The sequence below is a fragment of the Lichenostomus cassidix genome, chromosome 3 (assembly GCF_008360975.1).
Source record: "Lichenostomus cassidix isolate B80296 chromosome 3, HeHo_3.0, whole genome shotgun sequence".
NCBI lineage: Eukaryota > Metazoa > Chordata > Aves > Passeriformes > Meliphagidae > Lichenostomus > Lichenostomus cassidix.
The window spans coordinates 98,827,658-98,848,253 of NC_139483.1; the positions used below are offsets into that span (position 1 = coordinate 98,827,658).

The 20,596-nt window shown below is 43.0% G+C and overlaps 1 protein-coding gene and 1 long non-coding RNA gene across 3 annotated transcripts in view; one reads left to right on the top strand and one right to left on the bottom strand.

The window, feature by feature from the left end:
- The first annotated feature begins 2,796 nt into the window (after positions 1-2,796).
- LPIN1 (lipin 1) overlaps positions 2,797-20,596 on the top strand; it is an 80,187-nt gene continuing 62,387 nt past the window's right edge. Inside the window, exon 1 of one of the 2 annotated variants that reach the window (XM_085056873.1) lies at positions 2,797-2,970. In XM_085056873.1, coding sequence (XP_084912999.1) covers positions 2,914-2,970 — 57 coding nt within the window. In that variant the 5' untranslated portion in view covers positions 2,797-2,913. The remainder of the gene's footprint in view (positions 2,971-20,596) is intronic. The other variant, XM_085056868.1, reaches the window with a different exon arrangement.
- On the bottom strand, positions 11,742-19,942 carry LOC146440293 (uncharacterized). Its single transcript, XR_014851108.1, has 3 exons — positions 19,821-19,942; positions 12,447-12,834; positions 11,742-12,367 (listed from the first exon to the last, which is right to left on the bottom strand). It is a non-coding gene; the product is annotated as an uncharacterized LOC146440293 (long non-coding RNA).

The window sequence follows — 20,596 nt, forward strand, 5'->3', positions numbered from 1 at the left end:
GGGGAAGTAGCAACAAAGTTGTGAAGTCCTGAGAGTGCGAAAATGGGAGTGAGGGAAAAGCAGCTGCTGGGGTTGTGGGGGAAAAGAAAGTGGCCTGGCTGTGTGGGCATGACAGCAAGAAGGTGGGATGGGGATCAGGTAGTGGGGGTGGGAACCCTGGGAAAAGTCTGGAAAACATTGTCATAATTTATTAAAATTATGTAGAAAGGTCCTTTCACAACTCACTATTATTCCATTTATGGATATATTGATCAGAAGTGTTTGGTGATGACCACCCTTGGACATGGATAACAAATACATTGCTAGGAACAGCAGCCATTGGATATATCTGTGTTGCACAGGAGAAATGCCCACACGTGTTAGTGCTTCCTGATGAGAGAGGAAAGATCCTGAAATTGGATGGGACACAAAGGCTTCAGGAACACAGAGTGCTGGGAAAGATGCACACCCACTTCTTCAGGAATTTGATAAATAAACATTATGCAGCATATTACAATGATTTAAATGCTACTTCTGATAGATTGTTATACTCACCCATCACAGCTTGAAAGAAAATTTATCAGAAGAAATGGGTGGGACAGTGGAAAATTACTCCAACAAACAGTAGTTCCTATCTTTTACATTTGGTGAATAGACCTTTCAGTAGGGGCAGGAATGCCATTGAAATTCTTTAGGTGTGGCATTTCCCTGTTTAGTTGAAATGAGAAGAATTGTATTGAATTTCCTTCCCTGAAATTGTTCCTGAAAAAAAATGTGATCTGTCAGATAGCTAATAAATGGGTTTCTGTCCTTACAGTCTTAACATTTGGTATATGACAGAAATTAGTAACTTGAGCATATTGGTAACTTCAGTGCTGTGCTATTTTCTCTTGGAAGAGTTTGCCTACAGCTTGAGGGTGACTTGGCTATTGGGCCACTGCAGATTCAGTGTTTCTAACATGAAACATGAAAGAGTCTAAGTAAGCATCACCTTTTCTGACTGTTAGATCTGCTCCAGATGCCTTCCACATCTGTGTCCTGTGATCCTAAGACACCATTAGGTGGAAAAGTCAGTCCCTCAGGAGCTGGCTGCAGGGTTTCAGGAGCAGGAGCAGGTCAGAGCCAGCAGCAGGAGGCTGTGTGACAGTGCTGGAGGGATGCTGAGGGAGCCCAGCAGAATCCCATAGGCCCAGTGAGTAACTGGAGTGAGCTCAGAGCAAGCTGCCTGCATCTAATGCCTGTCCTGTGATACAAACTGGCATTTCCTTTGCCGTGTCAGGCATTCAGAGCAGTTGGCAGCTGTTAGTTTTGGTTGATACACAGGAATAACACTCGTTCCCAATACTCCCAAAAGCTTAAAGGCAACTCCGTGCAGCACTGAACTTAACTCTCGGCTGGAATGCCACAGATCCTCCTGAGATCCCAGAATAAATTGTTTTAAGAAAATATTCCAGACTTTAAACAGTCCTGCATGTTGCATTTTGGGAAAAGGAGGGTGACAGAGCCAAGCACAGCTGATGCTGATGTTGCTGTTGAAAACAACACACTGTCCAGCCATGGCCTGTGATGCCCTAATCCTCCAGCTGACAATGCCTGGTGGGCTGCCAGCTCTCACATAGGGCTGTCACTTTCTAGTCCTCTCTGTCTTTACATGCTGCCTGCTTAGAGACACAGTGGTGAGAGACCACATGCTGGCAACATGCTATTTCTCTACTCAATGCCATATTTCCAGAGTCTTCTTTTTCAAAGGATTGATTATTTTCCTACTCACTGAATTTGCATAGTGCCTAGGGTTAAATATGAAGCACAGATGGGCATATTTGTTCATTTGATAATTGTTATCTGCTGATAGCTAATGGGAGGACTCTCCTGCAGTGTGGTGCTGTAAATAGCCCATTTCATTACATAACAGTGGAAAGATTTGGAAGCCTTTGTCCAAAGTCAGATGTGTACAGAAGGGTTCAGGGGTTTTGATAGCAACTTTATTTCACCTGTTACTGCAGCTGGATGCCTTATAAGCAGAGAAATGATATATAAAAAAATTCAAGCCACAGGTTGGAAATTGTAAAGTATACTATAGCTGTGAGTTAGTGGTCAATTTGAACACAATACCTTAGACTGGATCTTGGTGGCAAGGCTGCCATTCCTGTCAGCTGCCAGAAGTGATCTCAAGATGCTGGACTTAGCTGCCCCTCATACAGAGACAGAAGTCACATAGGATTCGGGACAAGTTTATCTGACGTTACATAGTGTGTGATCTGTATGGATCTGTGTGGATTCTATATATTGGTACCAAACTAGGCACAAACAGAAGACCAAAAGGAACAAATGGAAATGAAAATGATCCTCTTTCAAGTGTTACTGCACAGAGGAACACAAAAGCTGTGCTGCTTTCTCACTCACAGTTATGGCTGTGGAGTTGTGCAGCTGTACAGAAGGGCAGAATTAGATTTTGGCATTAAGAACCCATCTTGAAAAAAATTAAACTATTAAAACACATACAAAATATGATTAATGAAGGTAATAAAATGTCAGCAGCAAAAATTCCTTGTATTCTGTTCCCAGAATTTATAACTCAGTAAACTGTCTGACCATAAAATCTTATATGAAAGTAAGGATACCCACTGTTTGGAAGTGAATTTGTGCTTGTCAGGCTGTAATTTTTCACTGAGCCTTTTGACTCAACCAGAGCACTTGAGGAGTCAGTTGCAAGGAAAGTGTGCTCTGGTTTACTGAGCTCAGGTTTCTTGCTCTGACTGTGCTTCCAAGAACTTCAGCAGGTAAAATTAGCAGGAACATGATCGCTGGGAAATTATATTCTCTGGAGCTTTGTTGTCTACAGCTAAAATCTGAAAGCAGCTTTTTGTATATGGGAGAAACCAAGAGTGGCTTTAGTGGTGTATGTGAAGAACAGGAGGAAATTACCAGCTCAGGATGTCGTCTGAGGAGGAAGATCATCCAGAGACCCCCATTGGCTCCCCTTGGTCGTGGGTAAGAGACTATGCCCTAAGGTTGCATAAAAAACACTTAAAGCTTTAGAAAAAAGCAACAAGTTGTGCTGTGTGATCCTCAATTGTACTGAGTATCAGCAGCATTTCTACTCTCCTGTTGAAATCTGTGTTTCAGTGGTTAGGTTGTCTCTTCTTGTTCAGCCTGTGGACTTTCTAAACAAAGAATTGAATGGGGAAAACCTTCTTTTTCTTCTCCTGTGTATGTCAGGCTCTACAAGGAAACCCCACTGATTCTGTACTGTCTGCTTTGCTGTCTTACTGGTTGTACTGAAAGGTAACTTTCAGGTCTAATGGAGGGCAAAGGATATAAAGAACAATGTTAACATTTTCTCTAGAGGTCTGCATTAAAAAAAAGAGCCAGTGAGACTCTATTACAAATACAGAAATGCCTTGCCATTTGTTCTCAGTAAGATTGAAGCTGCCTTAATGAGATACAGTCTGCACTGATGGAACCCTAATAGTGGCTGCATGGTCCTGTGTTTTAAGGTCTGGGCTGATGCCTAATGCTGCTGGAGAGGATGTGGGCGAGTACAGGTTCCCGGCAGAAAGACAGGGAACAAATTCAGTGTGAAGGGACTTTGGGTAGAAATAGGAAGAGCTCTACTGAATGGTCTGGCAATTTTCTAAGTTTCAGGAAAAGGCAAGATGGGTTACAACCAAGGCTTTCAATTATTTTTAAAAAGCATTAGAGTGATTAAAAAACAATTATATGCTTTGAAATTAGTATTTATGGTTTCATATGTGGTTTTCATATATTTTTATAGACACACACACCTATGATTTTTCAGGGAATAACAATGTTTGAAATGGTTTCTGAATGCTTGTGGTCAGGCATGAATGTGTGTGATATGTCAAGAACTAAAATGTCTTGCAGGTGCCCAAGGAATTAAGTGAGACTTTTGCTTTTTGAAAGTAGAATGCATAGAATAAATTGGTTTAGCTGATGATAGGAACATGGATTTCAAGTAGTCTCATCTTTGGAGGACCATGCAGGGAGGGTGAAAATGAGCACCAGTTGTTCTCACTATCAGGACACAGGTTTCCTGGTATTTGTATGTTGGTAGGTGTCTATTTTTGATGGATAGGAAGATAGTTTATATGTGTTGATTTCTAAGTTAAACATAGGTGGCAACTTTCTATTTCCACTGAAAATCCCCTACAGACTGAGCAGACTGGAGGCTGGGTGGGGAGAGATGGGACTAGTTAGCTCACAGATGGTTGGAGCACTAAGGAACATCTAGGCTACATCCAATATAAACCAAACTGAGTAGACAGCAAAGAAGTCAGGAATTTTTTTTTCTTTAAACTTCAAATGCCAGTGAATTCCTGGCTATCAGCTTTATTAAAAGTTAAGATGTCCTACACAACATTTTAACTATTTCATTTGTGTGATGTGCACTTTAGCTTTAGTTTCCTTCTAGAAAATTGCTTCTCATATAAGTCTATTGAATTGCCAAAGGAAATCATGAATCTCACTGCTCCTTTGAACAATCTGTTTTGCAATGAATGTGCAAGTTTTGTTACAAGTTAAATAAACAGTTTTATTCAGCATATAAATATCAGATTTCTGATAGAAATAGGTGGGCTAAAGATAATTTGAAACTGTTGCTATTGGCCTTTAGATGCTGCTGACTCTGGGCTCTTCTGAGGACATCAGGAGAGAAGAATCATTTACTTCCACAGATTTACTGAAGTGGTTCTGCCTATCACTGTGTTGTAGAGTACAGAGAAAATGTTGGTCCTCGGAGAGGATGACAGAGTACATATATTTGAGAATATTAAAAGCTCACCATAGAGAGCTCCTCAATAAAAAGATTCCCTAGGTATGCATATAAAAATATATGAGCCCCAGGCTTTGAAATGCAGCATGTGGTTAAAACCTACATGCTTCCAGAAGCAAAAAGTTTGTTTTTATAAGCATTTAGACTTCAAACTTCCTCTGGTTTATCACAATGTAGCAAGAGGACCAGACAAATATTATGTCATACAGACATTTGCTTTCCCTTGGGTTATGAATGAGATTGTACAATTATGGCCTTTCCAGAGGAGGAATAAATAAAAAATAACAAATAAATTAAGCACCACTGAGAGAAGCTGATATAACACATGGGGATAATGGTACTAGAATTTTAACACAAGTACACTTAGACTTGAAACAGAAATTGTAATTGTCAATATTATGTGAATTTTCCATAGAAAACTGTGACTAACCTGCCTTTTTGGGAATAGGGCTGTTTGGAAGGGAGGACTCTGCCAAAACAGTGTGACCTGAAGCCTAGGTTGCTGGTAGACTATTTCAGTTATAGCTATCCTTAAGTATTTGCCTTTCTACAGCTCCTGTGAAAGTAGGATAAGTCCTCCACAGTTATCATAGTGCGTTGACACAACTTGGCATGGATACTGCAAACCTCTTGCACTAGTTTAGGCTGTATCTAAACTGGGTAGAGGCAGCTGTATTTTCCAGTGCTTTCTCATGTGGGGGAAAGCCCATTTCACCATTCTGGACAGCTTTGGGAAGGTGGGGAATTGCCTTTGCTCCCCACTGAAAGCACTGTGCTGGCAATGTCCCCACCCTGCACCTTGCAAAGGTGGGATGAGGTGATGGCTGAGGAGGTGAGGAGTTCATGATGTACATCTTGTTCATGAAACAGGGGTAGAAGACAACCTTGGGGGAATGGTCTGGCTATGAGGGAGGCATCAAACGTGTCAGGGCACTGCCACTGTGTTTTGACTGGTTTGAACTGGTTCTTTTCTCCATCCCACCTCCCTCTACTGAAAACCCCTCAGTGACAGATTCTACCAACATGCAAACAGTGACAGTGTCACCCTAGCCCCCCACCCCCCCAAAAAAAACCCCAAATGCCTCACACTGGAGGAAAGAGAATATTAAGAATATTATTAAAACATCTCCAAACTCTCCACATGGTGGTGTTTCTTTCGATTTGGCCTCATAAAGATATATGGTTTTTTTAACCTGATAACTAATAAAATACTGTGGTCCGTGTAACTTAGCTAACAGATTATGTCAATGCTGTTCACATTTAATTACAGAAATATCTAGGAGGGATATTAAAAGTGCTCACCCATCCTCATCATTACCAAATCTTAGAGCACCAGTGGGCCTGTCAAAATATAGAAGACAACAAGGTGAACTGCAAAGTCCTGCATCAAATACAAACTTCCTATACAGCCCTATGCAAAATTCAGGTTTATTTGCTAATGTTTCCAATTGTTGTGGTAGCTGTGCTCTGAGATCTCTGCTTGAGACCTTTATGTTCAGAGGAATTTCTACAACCTTCACCTTTGCCACAAGGGGCATCTGTGAAAATACCCCTTGAGCTGCTTGCACTGGGTACCCAAATTAAACAGGCACCCTTGAAAATTGTAACCTTCATCTTCCTCCTACACAGATCAGTTTTAGGTTCATTTAACCTGAATCTTTTGTTGTGTTTTGAGATCCTCTGGGAGAAACCTTCCAGGATTGCAACACCTTGCTGCTGTTGCCCTCAGCTGCCAGTGCTGCTGCTGCTGCAGTTGATGCTTCATGGGAGAGGGATTGGTTTGCTCCTCAGGGCAAGCTTCTATCTTTCCCTTCCCAGTCCCAGGCTAAAACATGGTCATTGACAAAGCACTGTCATTTCTCCAGAGCTGCAGGCAGTCCTGGTTTTACCAAATTCCAGTGGTGGTGACAATATAAGTAGCACCAAATTCTTTGGAAAGCTAGGAACTGTGTGTCTCTCACTGTGAGACTTTTACTGCACTGAAGAGCTGAGCTGTGTAAGTCAGACAGAGAAGGGAGGGCCAGAGCTGCTCTCACCCCACCAAGCTGTGCCTGCCCAGAGCAGCCAGAGGCAGAGCCTGTTTGCCCTTTCCTGCAAGGACACCCAGAGCTACTCTGACAGCAGGGCTGCTCCCAGCTGTCCCTGCAGATGGCAAGGGTCTGGGCTCTGGACTGCCCCATCCCATGGACCTTTGCTGGGATTTCTCCCATGGGGCCTGATTCCCCTCCCTGCTCTCTGACCTGCAGCCACAGAGATTCAACCATTGCCCTATGCACAGGGCCATGGTGTGGGCTCTCCTGTTTTGTTTTGCTGGCCTTTTGGCAGGCATCACCTGAGCAGACTCCAGACATTTCAGGGGCAGGAGCATCTTTCCCCCACAGTGTCCTCACCCTGCTGTGCCCGGCAGGCTGGCAGTGCAGCCAGGGGAGCAGCTGCTGCCTCCTTGCAGCTCCTTGCTCCTGTTTTGGAGGGCTGACCCTTCCGAGAGTAGAGGATGTATTTTTGCACGGGTAAATAAGTCTCAGCGGTATTCACCCAGATCTGCTTCCCTCCAGCATCAAGCACGGGTGCTGCCTTCCCTCCTGTAGAAAAACAAACAGTAAGCTGAACCAGGCCCCTTGCCCGTGGGTCACCCTTTGGGGAGCTGACTGCAGGCCAAGTCCTTTTGCATGTTACTCAGGGCAGGTTGTGGGAGGTCAGCGATCATTCTGTATCTGGAGATCATGTCTCAGACAGCCTGCCCTGTCTTAATATAGATCTGAAAGTTCAGCTTGGTCCACGGGGACAGAAGGCCATGAGTGGCTGTCAGCTGCTTCACCCCCCAGCTCCTGTCACCTCCACTGCCTTACACCATAACCTCAATTTGCATGATGAGTAATGCTTTAATAACACTTATTTATCTTACGTTGCCATAAACGCAAGCAGAATGTTAACCTCTCTGTTTTTGACTCTCCTACACTTTGAAGTGGTCTGTGACAGCTCAGTCTCACCTGGAGCAGGAGTTTGCACCATATCAAGGCCACAGCCCAAGGACTGGTCAGCCCAGGGATGAGCTTCAGCAGCTCCAAATGAGCAGCTAAACAAACCTACTGAGGTCTGGGCTGCAAGTGTAAAACACTGAAAAGTGCAGCACATACAAAAAAACCCAATCCAAACAGGCAGAATGCACAAACACATCTCCAAGAACCAGAGCTGTCTTAAAACCTGAGATTTTTGAAAGCAGTGATACATATTTGTTTCCTGATACTGACTTTTAGATGTCTGCATTTAAAAACTTACCAAGATCTTACCAGTCATGGCAAAGGTTAAAATTCTTCTCAATTTAAAGTCCTCTGTCTCTAGGAGGTAAGAAAAAGCTTCCTGAAAAGCAGCAGAAGTCTGACACTTCCACTGCATCTTCCCCAAGAGCTTCTGTTCCAAATCAATGAGCAGATAAAGGCTTGGCTGTCATCAACTGTGCATTTCCCACTGGCATCACCCAGGGAGCCATGAAGCTATGGGTGCCATAACAGGGTGTGCACAAAAAGGACCATCGTGTTGGCACCTCAGAATGTGTCCCCTCTGTTTTTAATGAGCACAAGCTGGGGAGATCACTGAAAAGCCTGCATGGCAAAATGGTTTAGGAAATGCACAACTTCTACTTTGCTAGAAATTATATATTTGGGGTGGGGAGTGTGTTGAGGAAATGGAACCAAATGGAACCAAGTGGATCTCATTGCTTTTATAGAATTAGAAATTATTTAGAAATTGCAAATGGAGCTGCATATGGCGAGGGCTAGAGACAGGTATGCGAGGGAGCATAGGAGCAGAAAGCAAAGCTGGGCTTGCCTATGGAGTAAAGGAGCAATGAGAAGAGAAGGAGATGTTTCACTCAAAGCCTTGTGGATGGCCATCCCATCAGGGCTGCCCCACACTGCCTCACACTGCCTCATGCTCCCAGTTCAAATGCACTGTGTATTAGAACTGAGGTAAATGCCACTTGGGATTGCAGCTCCTGAAATGAGGTATGGAAGGGACCCGAAGACCATGCTCAGAATGGATTTTCTCTTTGGGTGCCAGTAGCCACACTCACAGGAAAATCAGCCACTAATTTTATGAGCATTTACCAGTACAATATCATATATATTCATGGAGAGAGAAAAAGAAGTTCCTGAAGCTGTTTCTCCTTTAACCTATGATCTGTGTTGTTCCAAACAAAGCTGGTAGCTTCTGCTGCACCTTCACCACCATCCCTGAGCTCTTTACTCCTCTGCTGCTGCCTGCCAGTCCTCTACTGGGATGGTTTCCCTACAAAGCTGACAGCAAAGGAGAGCCTTCACTCAGCGTTGCAGAGCCTTTTTGTGTTCTGTCCTGTAGGGGTGAATTCTGTGGGCTTCAGTGTGAGTTTTGTTCAGGTTCAGCTTCCCATTTCAGCGACCCTGCCATGGTGCTCAAGGGCAAGAGGCAAAAGCCTGTCTATCCCTCAGCAGTACCATTTAGAACTTACAGCTCTTTAAATCTTCAATAAGTACCAAGCTGTGATTTTTATCTTTACAGTTCCTCAGGAAGTTCATCATCAAAACCACAAACCGCAGCACAAAAAGGCAATCATTTACTCAGACACAGCAGGTACTATGTTTCAGGCACTGTTACCAGGCAATGGAGACATCCCCATTCACAATAAATTCTTCTTCCTCCATTATAAAAAGGCCAAGGAGAAAATACCTTATGGAGGCATTTATGTGCTTTCCATTTTGTCTTGCCCTCTTTTCCTTTTTTCCCCTTCTGTCTTCTGAACTTCACAAAAGCCTTGGTCTGATCTTGCAGTAATGCTGGTTTTGTGGCTTTGCAGAGCCAAAATGGATGAGCAAATTGTACTTTGTCCAACAGAAGTGGGGAACAAGGAATTGCATGGCTACTCCCAGGCAAAGGAGGCCAGCAAGCAGCCCCTTTGCATGAAGGCCTGAGTCAACAAGGAAAAAAACTGCAAAAGGAGAGACTGAAGGCTGGCAGCTGGTCTAAAAAATATTTCTTTATTCAGGCCCACTCTCCCTCTGATGTGAATTGTATCAATCATCTAAAGAAGACTCCTCAGAGCAGTAAGATTTTGCAGGATTAGTCCAGAAATTAATCGATTACACAGAGTATTGCTACTTTTCTTTGCTCCTTCTTTACTCCTTCATTGGTAAATCCAGGAACTTAGAGCCTTTGAACTAAGTGGCAGATATCTGATCCATAGATCAGGTGAAGAGTTCTGACATATTCTTCTTTTAAATGCAGAGCCAATAATATGTCTGCATAGCAACACAGACAGAAAACGTGGTCTTTTTCATTCTGACCCAATGATATAGTTGCTGTTTCAATTAATTGTTTCATTAATGTTATTGTGTTCCAGACCAAAAAAGTCATATTGCAAGCTCTGTAATAAGGAAAAAAATCAGTGAAAATAGCAGTTTCATAAAAGTTATTTGCTAGAACATCCTCAAACCCTTCTGGGCTACAAAATATCCTAAAATGAAATAAATATTTTCCAATGAATTTTCATGAACAAGTGGCAAGCCCCAGTTGTGCTCCCTCCTGCTTTTGTAGAAGTTGTACTGCTTCCAATAGGCTTTTAAAAGAGGGATTTTTAAATCAAAAGTGCCCTCCAGTGGTCCCACATGTTATTTTTGGCTGATGCGTGATATTTATCTTCCCCTTCTTAGAAATGAGCCCACGTGATATTTAACAGCTTGTATCAAATACATCCAATTAAATTGGATGTACCCATTTAAAAAAGGTCAGTTAATCTGGATGTATCCTTATGCTGAGATATTTGGTATACCTGCTAACCAGTTCACCCTCTGCACGTGGTACAGCTTTGACTCTACCACCATTGCAATCTGCTACTGGAGTTAGGTTTGACCTTTTAAAAGTAAACAATATATCATCAGGCAACTCAAGGGTAATTCTAACTTACACAAGCAATTAGGAATTCTGCATAGCTTTGCTAATAAAATCATTAATTTTCTTTTAATACCTGGAAATTATGATGGATTGCCCTCTCTTTTTCTAAGTATTTTAGGATCCCATGGACTCATTATTTCTTGGATATTTTAAGGCAGAGAATGACGAGGGAGAGGCATAAATCAAGGCTTTGTGGGATTTGCATCTCAGTAAATATCTCTGAGAAATCCCTAGAGTTCAAAGATTTCCTTTCATTATAAATTTCTGAGCCCCTCCAGTCTGCCAGGTTTTGCTCAGAGGTTTTTATGCATCCAAGGCATCCGAGGGGCAGCATTTCTTTAGAGGGACACTTTGGAAATGCAGTGGAAATATGCTCCTTAATAATTAAATAATTTGCAATAAATATTTTATTTGAAAACTCTTTTGCAAAACCACCCCCCCCCCCCCCATTTTCCTTAATCTGTTTTAGCCTCATTTCAAAAAACCCCAAGAAAATCAGATTAAACTTGAAGGAGAGTTTTCCCAATAGGTATTTAAATGTCCTTCATCTTTATTTCCTTAGCTAAATTGGATTTGCTGAGTCCTGGTGCTTTTGTAAGGTCAGTGGAAATGAAACAGTCATTGCAACTGAGCTAACTTAAAGCAGTTACAAGCGTGACCTTTGATAAAAAAAGCTTGGGTGGTCCTAAATCCCTTCTCCTGGAAATTTTATGTTGTGTGTGCAATAGAGGCCAAACCTTGAATATAAGTCAAGGAAGACTTGACTCTCAGTTAAGACTGAGAAATGAGCTCTTGGCCTGCTCAGGGTAGTGCTGGCCTGACACAGGATGACAAAGCTGTTTTGCCTCTTGCTGCTGGATGAGTTTCAATAATCCTCTGCAACTTTCTCAGCTGCTCCATCTGTTGAAAGGGGATTATGTTAATAACACATTTTGCAATATACTGCGACATTGATTGTGCTGTGCTGTGTGTGAGCAGGGTAATGGCAATAGACAGAGTACAAACACAATAATACTTTTCTTCCCCTTATACGTGAAAAGTAACACTAAGTAAAAACAGTTTAAATGAAAGGAGATATTAGCTCTATTTTTCATCTCATTTCTCTTCAGCAGCTCTATTTGACTTGTAAAGGATGAGCTCATGAAGATGGGCACAGACCATTTTTGCAGCAACATGCGGATATAACCCATGCTAGAAAGTTTATATTTTGTTCAATATTAATACACTTTCTCTCTTTTTTCTCACCAGGATAGCAGGTTGTGGATAGTCAGGCCCTAATGGTATAACTAAGAACAAGTAGTTTCCTTACTGTTATTTATTTGACTAGTTCACTAATTTTATATTCTTCCTCCTCTGGTAAGTGCTGCACAAATCTCAATAGATCAGGAAATAGTATAGAAAAGAGAGATCTGCCAGGACCTGTGAAACAAGAGGAAGATGGAGGGTAGAAAGAACGGCATTTTATCTTGACATAACTCTGTGACAGACAAAAAGCTGGTTTATTAATAGTGGTTTGGCAGACATACTATACCAACACTTCATGACTGCAAGCAGAAGACCAAAGCAGGTGTCTAATTTCCTGCAGGCAGCCTGTGCCTGAGGGGTGGCAGGTTATTGCAGCAGGAGGGGCAATGGTCAAGTTTCCTCAGCTCTCTTGGCAGCTCTGGGCAGCTGGGTAGGAGAAAGAAGTTTCTGTGATGGATGCGGAATTATGAAAATGTTCTGGACTAAGAACTAACCCAATGCTTACTGCAGGATCCAGATGCTTGGCTTTTGCATGGGCTGGGCACTTTTCTTGTAGCCTGTAAGCACAAAAGGACACATAAGAAGGACAGCCTGTGGGGATGGATCCAGGATTGGCTGAAAGGCTGGGAACAGGTGGGTATTAATGGTGAGAGTGAAGCAGAGTTGGAGGGTGAGGGATGACAGATCCAGGGGCATGGAGACCCTGGCTGGTGGGGAAAAGTTTTCCCTTCCACACAGCACCCATGTGAGTTGTATGCAAGAGCTGGGCTGCTTCCAGCCAGGCAATGCTTTTCCTTAGCTTCTGGCAGGAGCTGGAAAGAGCCTTTGCCCTCAACTGAGGAGGGCTGCCAAAAGCCAGAGGCATCAGCCTCTAGCTATTCCTCACATGGTATCTGGGGAAGAAACCTCAATCTCAGCCATTCCAGGGATTCCCACAGGTTCCCTGGGGCTGCCACTTCCTGTTTCCCTGTGGATTCATTTGATCTCCACCCACAGGGGAGAACAAAATAGGATGCTGCAGGTATTTTACCTCATTCCAGGGGAAAGAGAGGGTTTGTTTACACCCACTGAAGGATTTTTTTCTACAGTCTAAAGGTAACAATCCTGTTGGAGTAACTCAGTCCTTGGAATTTTCTCTGTCTCCCCACTGCCTACAGAGGGAACTGTGAGCTTGCTTAGGGTTCCCCTAAAGTTTGATAAGATGCTGCTCACTAGGAATCTGCACAACATTTACACATGGGAGAGGCAGTTCCTCACTTTAACTGGCTGGTGCCAGTTTACAGCTATTGAACAGTGGCCTTATTTACGTTTTCTGCTTTGTAAATCCTCAGACAAGCATTCCTGAAGCCAGGCTGGAGCAGACATACCTCCTGACTATTGCTGGCCTCGTGGTAGCTGTGAAACATGCTCCTGACCCAGCCATACATATCCAACAAACTCTTCAGCTCATCCTACACTGCCTACATTAATGATGACTTGTTCCTTATTATATTAATAAAGTTGATGGCAAGTAGCAGAGAGTAACTGCCCAGCCTTTTGAATGCTAAGATTTGGAAAAATCTCACTTAAATGAAGGAAGATTTCACAAAAGAGGCATCCTGTGACAACCTTTTCATTTTGTCCCTGTACAGCGTGTGACAAAATGAGCCGCAGTTAAAGCTTCAAAGCACTGCTGAAGGCCAACAAACAGCAGTATAGAATGCTAGTCTTAGTGCATCTGCTTTTTCTTTATAAATGCTAGAATCATTTAATACTTTCTTTATAAAATCTGGGATAATTTAATACTGCAACAAAGGAAGCTCTTTTGACTGCCAAACTGATTTTCAGTGTGTATTTGCACTTGTGTTCACTTTTCCATTGACTCTGAGAGCTTTGCTGGAGAAAAGCTGACTTTGATGAAAGCAGTACGCTTTAGGTGAGTTACAAAAGCAGGTCTATCCTGTGGGGGAAGAAGGGTAGAAAATTTAATGGAAAAAGAAGAGCAGGCATCTACGAAAATTATTTTTCCAAGACAGGCCAGAGGTATCTTTAGAGAAAAAAGATTGTATTTAAAGGCTCTGTGTCATGCCATTGTAAGCATCATGCTCTAGCAGTGCTACACTCCCTGTTGATTAGAAAGGGAATCCAGGTAACCATCTTTGTTATGAATATCTGAGGTAAAAAGGGCAGCCCTAGGATCTGATCCCACTTAAAAAGGTGACCTTGAAGTTAAAGGGAACTATTCTCTGTCCTTAAAGTCAGACAGGTACATCTGGGCTGAACATAGCGGGGTTCTTACATTAAATATCTTTGGATTGGATACCATGGATACTCCAAATCCAGTGCTATCTCACTAACACAACCACTAACAATCCAGCCCAGCAGCAGGGTATCTTTCTACTCAACTGATGCCACATAATGAAGACTGACCTGGATGAAAAAGACTCTGAAAAGGTGAAGTCCTGTGTTGGCACCTCAACTGAAGTAAGAACAGCTGGATCTACGTGCTTGCCCAGTGCAGGAATCCCTTCACATCATTATGTGCACTGCATAATGGAGTGAAAACAAGGAAATATGCAGGAGCCTGCTACAGTGAGCAGATTACTTCTTGCCACCATCTTTCTTTTTGGTACTTAATCTGTGAAACTAGTTTAAAAATGAATCCCACCAGTCTGGAGCATCGGGAGGTGTTAATTTCTCACAGAACAGTTAACAATCCTTCATCCACTGAGTTCAGGAGTACCTTTAAAGTTCAAAATAGTAAATAAAAGATTATTCACAAAAATGGAGCTTTGAATGTTCCCTTGATTTAACTTCTGGGAAAACCATTCCAGTGCAGGTAACAGAACCAGCACTTGGGATCCTCCACTGACACAGGTGGATCTCTGATGGCCTTGGCTGTGTTGCTGGATGCTGGGGGAGGTTTGTGGTGCAGCTCTTGTAACCTGTCTCTCCATATTGTTCTTAAACAATAAATGCAGAAAACACAGTCCTAAAGCATTCCTGAGGGCAGCTGTTTGTGCTTTATCAATCCAGTACTGCTTCACCACCAGTCTAGCTGCAGTGGCATCTTAAGAAGTGTAAAATAAACACCTTGAGTTGCTCTAGTCAGGCTGGAGTCAGCCAGCCCTGTGTGGAGCATCTCCTGATGACAAACTTAATTCACAGCAGCTGGGGATCTGTAAAGCTTCACCCATAGCACTGCCCTGCCTGGAGGAAAAGTATATGACATTTAACAAAGAGACTGATGACTGCCAAGCCACTGAGCCTCATTTAGGCAAAATACTGAAGGAAGCAAAAGGAGAGGCAGAGAACTTCCACATGTGTGATATTGTGACACAGTGAAAGATTTTCAAAGCCAATGCAATTATTTTAGTGTTAATTAAAGCTCAGTTAAGCCCAAGGGATTATTAACATTTAAAAAATATTTATAAATACTTTTAAAGCCTTCTGTGTGAACAAATACTAAATGTGCACCACAGAAAAAATATGTTCCTGGCCCATTGCATTCCAAGATGCTTCTTTCCAAGAATTTGATTCGAAGAATTCTTCTTGTTCTGCACATGCTGTTTTTCTTCTAGTCAGTAACGTTGCAGCACATATTGATTGGATTTTATGACTGCCTTCTTCCTAGAAGTTGTCCTGAACAATGTGTAGCATTAGTGAGAAAAGCAAATCACTTACAACGAAGAGGCACATTCCCCTCCTCCTTATTTTCTGCCCTTCTGGACAAGTGCCAGCAGGGAGCTGCTTCCAAAGTCTATTTATGAACATGTGTTTACTTTTGCATACACGCAGTCTTTACTACATGTGAGCCCTGTGTACTGATCCAAGGAAGTCAGAAACTTTGTGAAAATTGAGAAATTCACTTTTGTAACAGGAGTCTGAGGTTGATAATGTTTGCTTTATTTTACACTGAAAAAACAGAAGCAGAGTGTGGGGTAGCTGGGTTGTGCAGCAGAGCACAGACAGCTTGCAATAATGCCAGCTGCAATGGAAGTTTCCAAACTTCCTGACGTAGGATTGTTCTTCCTCTTCTGTTGTTCCACTCCAGAAATCTGATCTTGGGACACAAGGTCTCTTCATATTACAAACATACCTATGTTCCACAAAATGACCTAAACTTACTCCCTAAAAAGCTGTGCATAGCAAATCCCTTTTAAAAAACCCATAAAAACTACACATAATACATTTTTTTTTCTGCTGTTAGGACTGTGCATGTGAGGCTTTAAGATTTCAGTGCTTGAAGGGGTTTAAAGGAACAGCAAATCTGTGGGTTTTTTTTCCTAGGTGGACAAAGTGGAAACAAATCCCACGCATATTTTAATTCACACTCCAGTGGAGGCTTGTTATGACTCTATCAAGCCTGTCATGTAGCTACAGGATAAAACCTGTTGTGCCCATCACTGTCTCTGGACAGTGCCCTTGCTGACTCTGGACAGTGACTTATGTGCAAGTACTTACATATCAGTACTGACACAGAACCTCCCTCTGTGGCAAAATTTAACATCCTTGGAATAAATTGCATTCTGATGGGAGGCTTACCACAAATCAATGGACAGGAGGATGGGAAGCATCAATAGCAGCCTAAAATAGCTACGTTATCCATAGGGAAGACCTCTGAGTAAAAGTCTACAAGCAAACAAAGTCCAAAAACAGAGAGAATAAAAAGCCCAGCTAAGTTTTGGAGGTCAGCTCCAGATGTGGCCATTACCTCCCACTTGCCATCACATTTATGCCTCTACAAGAGGCAGCTGCAGTAGGCAAATGGACAATGGGTTCAATTCATAACATAAAAAAGGCTCATGCAGCTTTTCAGTGTACAGCACCCAGTTTTGTGCTGCTGTCTTCCCAACCCCATTCCCACTGCTGAAACTCATACCTAAATTTGCACAGAAAACAAATGGGATCAGGGAAATGCCCATTTCTGAAGGCTACCCACAAGCTTCCGTAAGGTATTTGTACATGGTAGTTGAGTGTGACCCATGGCAAAGTCTGCTAGCAAGCAAAAACACAGTCTGTGCCCAGTATTATTTGAAGAGCAGGCGCAGCACAGCAGTGGTAGCAGCTTTGCTCTGTGTGTTGCTGGGGAGCCTGGGGACTCAATGTGTGGCATAAACCCAGTTTCCCAAGTCTTTAAACAAGCCTGCTGCTGGTTCAGCTCTGTTGCCATACCTGTTTGACCAGAATCCCTCTGAAAGAAGTCAAGCATTTCTTAACAGTTCCTGCCTTTTTCTCCTTCCGTGGGTCCTCTGTTTACATGACTGAGCACATACCTTGTGTCCCAGACTGCACACCAGTGGGGCAGATCAGTTTTGTTTGCTCTCTATCATGAAAACCGCAAATTTACAAATTTATTTCATGGTTTCAGATCCTACATTCTACCAGATCTTGGTCTGAACTCCCCTGCCTTGTACTCAGCAAGGAGGGTCTGGATGACCCAAAGCCTCACCAAGGCTAAGCAGTGTCAATACTGTGGTCGTGCAGCTCCACTGCCCACCAGCTTTCTGGCCCTGGCTCTAAGGAGGAGCAGCCATTTTCATCCTTCTCTGGTGAAGGAAATGTATTGCCCTTTTCCGTGCTCTGGGGAAAGCTGTGGGTTGCAGCTCCCATGGCCAGGGCTGATGGCGAAATGGCCAGGGAGGCCTGTGGGTCTGGAAAGGCTGATGCTGTGAGGGAGGGTGGGGTTAACATCGGGTGATGTGCATACATCACCTCATGAAACACCTTTTGGTAGCCTGGGGTGGTTCCTAAGAGAAACATTCCCGGGTGCATTGTTAACTGCATCCATTAAAACACCCGACAAAAGCAAGTGCAGGTGGGGTGGTGGGGCCACCACCTCTGCCAATGGTGATGGCAGCCAAACACGCTCCGCCCTGGCTGAATGGTCTGTGGGAAGTGACAAAACAGCCTTTATCAGCACATGCTGCAAGATGGTAGATAAACAGCTGATAATTCTCTCAGAGAGTGACTAGGGTGAGGTTAAGAAATGGGAGGAGCTCAGCAGGAAGAATCCAGAGGCATGAGGCTCTTTCAGGGTATTTCAAAGACCAGAGCACCCTATGTTAACCCAGTGCTAGGATGTACTAAGTGAGGTTTCTGGCTAAATGAGCAGCTTCATAGTGCCTTACCTTCAGTCCTTAATTTTATCATTACTCAAACTCACTTCCAAATGTGGTTAGCAAACCGTCATGCCTGAGCCCTGCTGCAGTTTGCAACAGCTCCAGGACAGAAAAGCCACAGATTTTTAGGGTTTTTTTAAAATTATAGGCTGGATTATTACAAAGTATTCATTTTAAGTCTAGATTTCAAAATAATTTAGGAACCTGAGGTAGTACAGACTAGGAGATGAATTCACTGAGAGCAGCCCTGCAGGGAAGGACTTGGGGGGTCTGGTGGATGAAGAGCTGGACAGGAGCTGGCAATGAGCACTCGCAGCCCAGAACGCCAATTGTGTCCTGAGCTTCTTCAAAAGTCAAGTAAACAGTGAATGCTTCATTGCTGCTAATACTAGAGAGAAACACCTGCAGTGCTGCATCCAGCTCTGGGGTCCTCAGCTCAGGAAAGACACAGACCTGTTAGAGCAGGTCCAGAGGAGGAACACAAAAATGCTGGAACACCTCTCATATGAAAGCAGGCTGAGAGAGTTGGGGCTGTTCAGCCTAGAGAAGAGGAGGTTCTCAGACCTTAGATTTGCCATCTAGTACTTGAAGAGGACTATAAAAAAAACCAACTTTTTACATGAGCAGGTAGTGATCAAATAAGGGGGGAACAGTTTTAAACTAAAAGAAGAGAGATTTATACTATATGTTAGGAAAAAATTCTGTACTTTAGGGAGTGAGGCACTGGCACAGGTTGCCCAGAGAAGTTGTGGATGCTCTATCCTTGGAAGTGTACAAGGTCAGGTTGGATGGGAATTGGAGCAACCTGGTATAGCAGGTGGCATCCCTTCCCGTGGTGGTGGGAGTTAGAACTAGATGGTCTTTAAGGTCCCTTCCAACCCAAGCCATTCTGTGATTACAATGCAGGTATCTGTGTTTTCAGCAGTGAAGGGCCAGGGAGAACAGAGCTCATGCTGCAAGAGCTGCCCTGGCTCCCATGCTGTCTCCAGAGCAATAGAGGCTGTGAGAGCTGGGCAAGCAAGGAAACTCCAAGCTGCTTGTGATCTTCCCACCCTAGACCTGTTTCTCTGTCTCCATGTGATGTCTTGGAACCGTGGAGCTACCAGACTGCTTGAGCATAATGGCTCCTTTGACTTGGAAGCACCAGCATGGGCCAGGTTTGAGCGAGCTAATAAAGCAGAACTGGTTTCTTGTTGTGCTTCCTCTGCTTCATATGATAAAAGTTGCCTCTGGTTTCCATGTTGCAAAATCCTTGAACTGTTCTGTGGTCATCTCCATGGGCTGCAGCCCCCATGTGGCGTCCTACAGACTAGTGGCTTTATTTTTGTAGCCTTTTTATAGAAGATAAATATAGATGGTTTTTTTTTTGTTTGGAGGGTTAGAACATCAAGCTATTTAACTAGGTACTCACTACTACAGTTTCTGACAGAACTCTTGATAGTTATGTTTTTTTCTGTGTTGTTTACTGATGTCCCAAGCTTTGTCTGACTCTAGTTACAACTTCTCCAGGAAAATTAAAGTTGTCAGTCAAACCTGACTTATTTGAGAAGCCAGGAAATGGTTTTCCTACTTTAGGTCAGTTACATAGGCAACATGGTCACATGCCTGAATTGGATTGTCATCTTGAAAGAAGGTGGCCCTCCTTCGTCTTTGTTGCTTAAAATTACTCTGTGGTGGAGATAGCATCTCCTCACAAAATGTAGGCCTTGGATCTCTGTGAAAGAAAAGATCAGCTGCTTTGCACTAGGCACCCACACTACAGGGGAAATGCAACACACCTCTGGTCAGCAGATGCTCCTCAAGGGAAGTAACACGATGTCTCTATCTGGTATTAGCAGAAATGAAGCACTCAGTGTGTACTTAACTACATTTAGAGGCATGATTATTGTAGGAACCTGATTTAAATTACTTGTGTAATTCACAAATGAATCACTTTGTTTACAACACCTGTTGCATCAGTGTGATGAGCTAAACACCAGTCAGGTGATATCGTGAGACTGAGTCAGAAGTTTGAGACAGAAGAGCTGCTTAGGTCACCCTGCCCATCCCTCAGCTACTCTGCCATGCTTCCCTATAACTTGTTTCTGCACTGTTTTCTTAGATTCAAAACATTTCATGTAACAGGGTTTTCATCACCAGTTTCTGAATTTTTTTCCACTGTGAGATTTCATTGTTAGGAAAGAACTCCTGAAAATGGACCCTCATTCTGCTGTGTTGCTTTATCCCAGACTAACAGAATAAAAGGCTTGAAGAAACTCAGAGATCATCAGGTCCATCTCTATGCCTGGAGGCAAATTCAATTATAATTAAAACATTTCTGTCAAATGTGTGTTCAGCCTGCTCTGAAATATCTCAGCCTCTTCTGGCAAGCCATACCAGAGCTTGTGTGCTCCTGCTGTTATAAAGTTTTTCTAATGCCTAAATAATTCCTGTTTCATTTCATGCTCACTGCATTTCCATATCTCTCTCAAGGAGGCATGGATTACAGTTACTATCTTTTCATTTTTTCCTTGCAATATTTTTATATAACATACATATTTCTCTCTAAGTGAGA